We start from the raw sequence: 7,482 nt of genomic DNA, 5'->3' as shown, positions 1-7,482 counted from the left end.
CGGTGAGCGCGTTCGCGCCCTGCGCGCCGCCCTCCTGCGCGAGCTTGCGCTTCGCCTCCTCGTACCGCCTGAGCGTCTCGGCGCGCCCGCTCGCGCGCTTGCCCCGGCTCGAGTCGAACCCCCCCCCCCCGCCCCGCCCCCCCCCCCCCCCGCCCCCCCCCCCCCCCCCCCCCCCCCCCCCCCCCCCCGCCCCCCCCCCCCCCCCCCCCCCCGCCCGGCGCGCCCGAATGGGGTCAGTGTGCGAGGTGAGATTGAACAAGGGCTGCGTGCGCACTTGAGGAATCCGACGGGCTGTGCGGTGCGTGAGGATGCGGGTCAGATTCAAGTGGGGGAAGCGAGAGAAGCGCGAGAGTGGAGAGACGCAACGGCGAACGTCGTGAACTTGAGCTGCGGGAGGCCCGGGATGGGCGCAGGCGGCGGCGGGCGCGACGGCATGGCGCTCGCTCGAGCGGGTGCGGCTGCGTTGAAGCGTAGGGCGAAGTAGGTACGAGGAGCGCGCGTGGTAATACTGCAGCAGAAGCAGTTCCCCCTTTCTCTCTCGGACGCGCTTCTTTCTGGCACGCGCTCGCCTGCAAGCGGCTCTCTCTCCTTCTCGTCACTCGCGCTCGCCCTCTCTCGCCGCTTGACGAGTGCCAGCTCCCCTTTCCCTCGTGCTGCACGGTGCACTCGCTCTGCTCGACTCACCTCGTCCTCGTCCTGCTCCTTCCCCGACGCCGACTCTTTTTCTTTCCTCGTGAGTCTTCCCGCTCCAATCCTCGCCCGCACACTCGCACGCACGCACGCACGCACAGCAGTGCCTTATCAACCTGATGACCTCGAGTGCATTTGGCACGACGAGTCGCCTGCCTTTGCGCTGTCTCGCTCCTTCACGGGGGCGAGAGTCCGCAGCGGGCGGGCGGCCCACTGGAGAAAAACCCTCGCTACCTTGCCGGGAAACCGGTCCTTTTCTGAAAACTCAACAAGCACTGCTGTCGTGGCGTGTGTGTGCGTGTGGGGGCGCAACGAGCAGCGCCGTCTTTGCAGAACCGTCGCTGACGTTGCTTACACAGGTTTCCTTCTCGGCACAGGCTCTCTCGCTGCTCTCTTCGACTTCTAACCTGCTCAATCCTGCACACTCTCGCAACACCCCCGCGCCATAACTGCCTCGATCGACCGACTTCCCAGGGTCACCCGAGGCCTGGTGGGCGCGCAGACACAGACCCGACCCGTCCTCGCGCCCCCCTCCTTCTAGCTTGGGGGGTCTGCGCCGGCGTTTCCTTAGCCGGACGTCTCGGCCGCGGGACGGGGGTCGCCTTGCTGTGGCTCATCGCTGGAATACACCCCCTCGAAAGACGGGTTGGGCTTGAGGAGCGATACAAGGGACGCACATTTCTCTCCCCTGCAATGGTCTTTTCTATCACTTCCTTCCGGAGTCGGCACCGGGTCTTGAGAGCGAGAGCGCGACTTCGGTCAGACGTAGTCGGCTGTCTGGAAGCTGCCCTCCCTCGCCAACACCCTCTCGTCTCTGAGCAAGCTCGTGCGTCAGGAGCGCATGCAACGATGCGAATGCGGGACCCATGCAAAGAGTGCGTGCAGACTGCTACGGCGCCTCGGAGCGCTCCATCTTGCTCGTCCGTATCGGCTCTTCGGCAAGGAACGCAAACATGTCGCGGTTCGCGATCCGGCTCTCCCTGCGTGCGCGCGCGTACGATGAGTCCACCGGAGCTGCAACAACAGGGCAGAGAGGAAAACGAAAACGCACTCGAAGCGCGGCTCGAAGAACTTGCGCGTCTCGTCGAACCGCTGCTTGTACGCCTCGAAGCTCCCGTACCGCACCGTGTCGCTCCACCCGCGCGCGGCAATGACAAACTCGGCGTCGTCGCCGCTGAACGCGACGCCTGCGCCGCCGACCGCGCCCGCCGCGCAGATGGCTGCCTCGAGCCGTGCCGCATCCCGGAAAAGGTACTCGGCGACGCCGATCCAGAACCGGAACACGGGCGTCGCCGCGAGCGCGAGGTGCACGAACGGCCGGATCCCCAACCGGTGCCAGCAGTCGACCATGGCGAGCAGCGCGAGATGCGAGTTGGGCGGCGCGCTCGACGCACTCGCCCCCGCGGGCGTCCCGATCGCGAACCGGTCGAGCGCGCTGTCCGACAGCAGGATCGGCGCCGCGCCTGCGCTCGCGCCGCCAAAGACGAAATCGCGCGCGGCGTGGACGCGCGCGCGCAGCTCGGCCTCGCGCGACTGAATCATGAGCTTGAAGAGGTCGGTCGCCGACTCGGCAAACTGGTGGATCTGCTCCTGCGCGCGCGGGTTCAGGATCGCGAGCCCGGCGTACACGTGCCACTTGGCCGCGTAGATCCGCAGCGTAATGTTGGTCTTGACCACCTCGATCCCGCCAATGTACCGCCCGAGCTCCCACGGGAACTGGCCCGTGCATCGCCACGCCGTGCCCATCCTGTGCGAGGGCGAGTCCTCTCCAATCAGTTCTGCGGTCCTCTCCGCGGGGCAAGATTGCGAGAATGCGTGGACGCACGAGAGGAACGCAGCGTGGGTCACGGCCTGCGTGTTGGCAGTCACCTCGTCGTGCTCGTCGTACGACAGGTCGACGTAGCGGCTCTTGAGCGGCGCGAGCACCTGCTTGACCCACTCGACGTGCGCGTCGGTCGCACGGTGCTGGATCACGATCTGCGGGCGGGGTTGCGCGTCAGTGGAAGTCAGAGCGGGCAATGGGAAAGCACGAGCGACGCACGAGGGCCTGCCCGTCGGTGGGCACGGTCGGGCCGTGGAGCGAGTGGATCGAGACGATGTGCGTGTCGGGCGGGAGGAAGCGCTCGAACGCGGCGCGCTCGGGCGCCTTGACCGAAGTCTGCCCCGACACGATCGCGCCGACCTTGGTTGCTGCGCGCGTGGCGGGCTCGGTGAGCTGCGGTCAAGACGAGAGAAGACGAGCGAACGCACAAGGCCCGTACTGCTTGACGACCTGGTCGAGGAAGGCGGCCTCGACCGAGTAGATGATGAAATCGCTCTCGCGCGAGACGAGGTGACCGTCGCGCAGCGGCACGAGCTTGTCCTTGCCTGTGGGGCACGGGGTTTAGCATGAGGCGCTTGGTGTGCGACTTCGGACTCTGCAGCGCACCCTTGCAGTACTCGACGAGCGAGTCGTACTTGTCGGGCAAGTCGCACACGTTGATCCTGTGAAGGACAGGCTTCAGTCAGCAGCCCTGCCGATGTGTGCGAGCGGAAAGACGCACCGCTTGCACTGCCCTGCGCGGCTGAGGCGCTCTGCGTACATGCGGCCCATCTCGCCCATGCCAATAAGGCCGATGACGGCCTCTCCGGGGGGCGGTAGCTGGCTAGCCATGTCGAAGAGCTTCTATTCGCCGTGTGTGCGAGTTGAACCGCACGCTGGAGCTTGTGCAGAGGCGGTACGACGGCGGAGAGATCAAGTCGAGGCGAGGTGGGGCGCAGAGTCAACGCAGCCGCAGAATGTGCTCGGACAAGGGCAGGGCAGCTTGTGAGTGTCTCCTGAGCTGGTCTGGCGTCTCTCGAGCTCTGCAGGAGGCTGTCGTCGCAGTGTGAAGCGAGTGGAAAGAGTCCGACTTGGTCTCTCGCTCTCTCTGTGCTCTCTCGCGACGATGGCGGACCTGAGCAGCTGGAAAGAGGGCGATCCTGTCCCGCCCGGCATGGTCCTCGGCCCCGACGGCCGCCCCTGCAAGGTGCGCCTCTCGTACTCGCCGCCGTCGTCTCCGTTGCCGAGGGACGATCGTGTCGCTTGTCCTCGCTGCCGGATGGACTGTACAGGTGGAGGGTCGTACTGACGCTCGTGGTATTCTCAGTCCTGCACCGCATTCCGCTCGTTTGCCGGGTTCAAGAAAAAGGCCGCTGCTTCCGCTTCGACTGCTCCCGCCGCTGCTTCGGGGGCGACCGCTGCCGCCGTGGGGCTCTCGAGTGCGCAGGACGACGCCGAGCCCCGTCTCCCGTCCGACTGCCCGCCCGACGTCGAGCGCCTCGGCCGCCACACGTGGACCTTCCTGCACACGACCGCGTCCTACTTTCCCCCCTCGCCGTCGCCGCACCAGAAGCAGTCCATGCTCGGCCTCCTCCGCGCCCTCCCGACGCTCTACCCGTGCGGCGTCTGCGCGACCCACCTCGGCGGTTACGTGCAGGCAAACCCGCCCGAACGAGCTGTCGACCAGGGCCGCGAGGCACTCGAAATGTGGCTCTGCGGCGTGCACAACGAGGTCAACGAGCGCCTCGGCAAGGACCGCTTCGACTGCGACAACGTGCCGCAGCGCTGGCGCGACGGGTGGAAGGACGGCCACTGCGAGCCGTGACCGGGGCTCGCGACCCATAGACTCTCCCTCTTCGCCTTGCCTTGTTGTAGCACCACTCGCAATCTCCATTCTCTCGTGCATGGTTTCATGAAGCGTATCCTAGCCGCGCACTACGCGACCTCGGCGCCCTCCATCTCTGCGCCGGCGTCCCTCCGCGCCTCGTCCTCCATCTCCTTCACGGCCGCCTTCTCGCCCTCGGTGAGCGCGTTCGCGCCCTGCGCGCCGCCCTCCTGCGCGAGCTTGCGCTTCGCCTCCTCGTACCGCCTGAGCGTCTCGGCGCGCCCGCTCGCGCGCTTGCCCCGGCTCGAGTCGAACCCGCCCACCTCGCCCGGCCCGCCCGCGCCCGCGCCCGCCACTCCCGCCGCTGCGGCCTCGTGCGGCCGCTTGATCCCCCGCCCGCCTTTTGGCAGGCCGTTGCCCGCGCTCGCGGGCCCAATCCCGCCGACGTCGGCGTCGTCGCCAAAGTCGTCGTCGCCCGGGTGGTGCAGCAGCGACAGCACCGGGTACAGGCTCGCCGTCGACGGCCCCTGCTGCTTCTCGGAAGCGGAAGCGGAGGAAGCACACGCAGAAGAGAGGAAGACGGCGTCGGTCGTGAGCGTCGCGAGCGCGACGAGCTGCCCCGACTCGCGGTCGAGCGCCGCGCGCACGACGGGCGTCGGCGCGTCGTCGGCCGGGGTTGCGGGCGCGGGTGCGGGTGTCGCGACCGAGGTCGCCGGGCGCGTCGTGTCGAGCGCGACGAGGAACTCGGCCGCCGACGAGGCCGACTGCGGGATGGGCGCGGGCGCAAAGTCGAGGATCGGGTGCGCGAACGCGAGCAGGCTCGCCTTGCCGGCGGGGGTCGAGGTGGACGAGGGGAGCAGCGCCGTGAAGGGTACAAAGAGGAGCGCGCTCGAGCCCGCAGCGAGCACCATGATGCCGCCCTGCGCGTCGGTCGTCGCGCCGACCTGCACGAGCTTGATCACGGCAAGGCCCTTGGGCAGCAGCCGGCGCTCGTACGTGCTCAGGTCCTCCTGCTCTGCGGGCTCGCCCGCGTCGTCGCCCTCGGGCGCAGGCGTGCTGTCGGCGCCCTCCGAGTCGGGGGCCGCCGCTGTCGCTGCGGCGCCGCCCTTGCGCTTGCGCGCCGTGGTCCTCGTCCCGCGCTTGTCCTTCTTCTTGCCCGCGGGGACGGGCGTCGGCATCTCGGGCGCGACGGCGAGGTACGGCTCGAGGAGGTCCTGCAGCGGGAACTGCGCCGCGAGCGACGCGCTGGGGAGCGCGAAGAGCTGCAGGGTCGGGTCGGCGCCGGCGCTCAGGAGGTACGGCGGCGTGGACGGCGTGCCGGCGAGGTACAGCAGAGACGAGACGAGGCTGCGAAGACTGGTTCAGCTAAAGTCTCTGAAGTGCCAGGCTGGAACGGCGGACGCACTGCTTGCTCCCAAAGGCATACTTCTCAATGACGTGGCCCTGCGGGTAGCGCGACAGGCGGACGTGCTCGTCGCGGTCGCCGGTCGCGATCCAGTCGCGTTCGAGGCCGTGCGCCGGGTCGGCGGGGACGAGGGCGAGCGTGTTGAGCATCGAGACGTGGCCAAGGATGGGCTGCGGCTTGGGGACGTCGGCGGGCTTGGTGCCGGCGGATATCACGGGCGCTTCGAGCGGGAAGCTGCGTGCGAGACGGCGGGTCAACGGGTTGCGAAGGAGCAGAGCGGGAGTGCGCGCACATGTAGACGTCGCCAAACTTGTCGCCGACGACGATGTCGCCCTCGGCGGTGAGTTCGAGGGCATTGGCGCGCTTGGGGATCTCGCGCGAGCTGAGGACGGCGAGGTCGGGGAGCGAGTGCACGACGAGGAGCTTGTCCTCGCCGGTCGAGACGACGACGCTCTTGCCGGTGGCCGGGTCGGTGAAGGGGGCGACGAGGCGGACGAGCCCCTTGTGGGCCTCGCTCGTGGCGATCAGGGCGGTAGTTCTGGCGGGGTGGCAGCGGTGAGCTTGATCGCAACGGGGGGGCGAGGCGGTGAAAGAAAGTGCGCACGCTGCATCGAATGCGCACAGGCGCGAGCTGGAGGCCGTGACGACGTGCTCGAGCGTCGCTGCGATGCACTGCACCGGATGCACGCTCATCTCGACTGTGTGCAGGATGAGAGTGAGGAGGACGGGATGGCGCAGCGGCTCGCCTGGACTCTCTCGTAAGGACCGCGCTCACGGGCAAGCACGCGCTCTACAAGAGTCGACTGTCGCGCACAGTCACTGCTCGCACGCTTCGTACCCCGCTCGCCTCGCTGCCCCGCCCGCTCGCCGTCTGCTCGCCTCCTCCCCACCTCTCGGCTCCGTCTCTCGCTCGCTCTCCCGCTGGTACGACCGCCCGCCCGCGATGGCCAGCCTGCACTACTCGCTGCCCCTCGCCGGCCTTGTCCTCCTCGCCCTCTTCCTCGCCTGGCACTACCGCCACCTCTACGTCGACCGCCTCCCGCCCTCGCTCTCGTCCCGCCTCCGCTACTACGCCCCCCTCACCACCTTTGAGGACGCCGCAGAGCAGGGTGTGCTCCGAGTCGTGCTCGCTACCCCGCTCCCACTCACGCTCCCCCGCCCCGCAGGCTTCTCGACCGCCCACTTTGACCTCTCGGCCAACCTCTCCGGCGATCAGCGCGCCGGCCTCGACGACCGCACCCTCACCGACATCCGCCGCATCATGGAGCGCGAGCGCCTCGACTTTGACGACGCCCGCGCCGCCTACACCACCCGGCTCTTTCGCAAGCATGGTGCGGGCGTTCGCTGTGTCGGGGTGGAGACGACGCTGACCTTTTCGCGTGCAGGCGTCGACGCCAACGGGTTCCCGATCGGTGTGTGTGGCTCATTGTGGCTGTTTACGTCGCGCTGACCCTTGCGTGCTGCGTCTGCAGACCCAAAAGCCATCACATCGCTCTCGTGATCCGCTCTGTACCGCTTCTTTCCGTCCTTTCGTGTGCCCCTGTCAATTTGGTGTGTCTGTGCCTACTTCATGTAACCTCTTCTGCCCCTTCTCTGGCCTCCATTATATACCCTGAGAGGCTAGGCAAGTTAGGGTTAGGGATATCCAGAACCTCTCGAGTTAGGGTTAGAGTTAGAGTTAGGGTTAGGGTTAGGTTAGGGTTAGGGTTAGGGTTAGGGTTAGGGTTAGGGTTAGGGTTAGGGTTAGGGTTAGGGTTAGGG

At 67.7% G+C, this 7,482-nt stretch overlaps 4 protein-coding genes across 4 annotated transcripts; 2 read left to right on the top strand and 2 right to left on the bottom strand.

The window, feature by feature from the left end:
• Positions 1-1,579: 1,579 nt before the first annotated feature.
• TYR1 (prephenate dehydrogenase (NADP(+))) lies at positions 1,580-3,343 on the bottom strand (the record flags this gene model as incomplete). The annotated part of the gene is made up of 7 exons (XM_076652997.1): positions 1,580-1,670; positions 1,742-2,437; positions 2,516-2,667; positions 2,732-2,880; positions 2,941-3,057; positions 3,119-3,174; positions 3,234-3,343. 7 exons carry the CDS (start codon positions 3,341-3,343, stop codon positions 1,580-1,582), a joined length of 1,371 nt encoding a protein of 456 aa, XP_076501454.1.
• Positions 3,344-3,617: 274 nt separating this feature from the next.
• Positions 3,618-4,316, top strand: ERV1 (flavin-linked sulfhydryl oxidase; the record flags this gene model as incomplete). The annotated part of the gene is made up of 2 exons (XM_076652996.1): positions 3,618-3,698; positions 3,819-4,316. The coding sequence occupies 2 exons, from the start codon at positions 3,618-3,620 to the stop codon at positions 4,314-4,316; spliced, it is 579 nt and encodes a 192-aa protein (XP_076501453.1).
• Positions 4,317-4,426: 110 nt separating this feature from the next.
• On the bottom strand, positions 4,427-6,414 carry TRM82 (Trm82p; the record flags this gene model as incomplete). Its single annotated transcript, XM_076652995.1, has 4 exons — positions 4,427-5,663; positions 5,722-5,955; positions 6,014-6,259; positions 6,326-6,414. The coding sequence occupies 4 exons, from the start codon at positions 6,412-6,414 to the stop codon at positions 4,427-4,429; spliced, it is 1,806 nt and encodes a 601-aa protein (XP_076501452.1).
• Positions 6,415-6,664: 250 nt separating this feature from the next.
• Positions 6,665-7,222, top strand: JCM10292_001397 (uncharacterized protein; the record flags this gene model as incomplete). Its single annotated transcript, XM_076652994.1, has 4 exons — positions 6,665-6,830; positions 6,888-7,052; positions 7,107-7,133; positions 7,194-7,222. 4 exons carry the CDS (start codon positions 6,665-6,667, stop codon positions 7,220-7,222), a joined length of 387 nt encoding a protein of 128 aa, XP_076501451.1.
• Positions 7,223-7,482: the final 260 nt, after the last annotated feature.

Source organism: Rhodotorula paludigena (assembly GCF_050403205.1).
Source record: "Rhodotorula paludigena JCM10292 DNA, Rt_paludigena_JCM10292v1_ctg118, whole genome shotgun sequence".
Lineage (NCBI taxonomy): Eukaryota > Fungi > Basidiomycota > Microbotryomycetes > Sporidiobolales > Sporidiobolaceae > Rhodotorula > Rhodotorula paludigena.
This window is presented reverse-complemented; position numbering and strand designations above follow the sequence as displayed.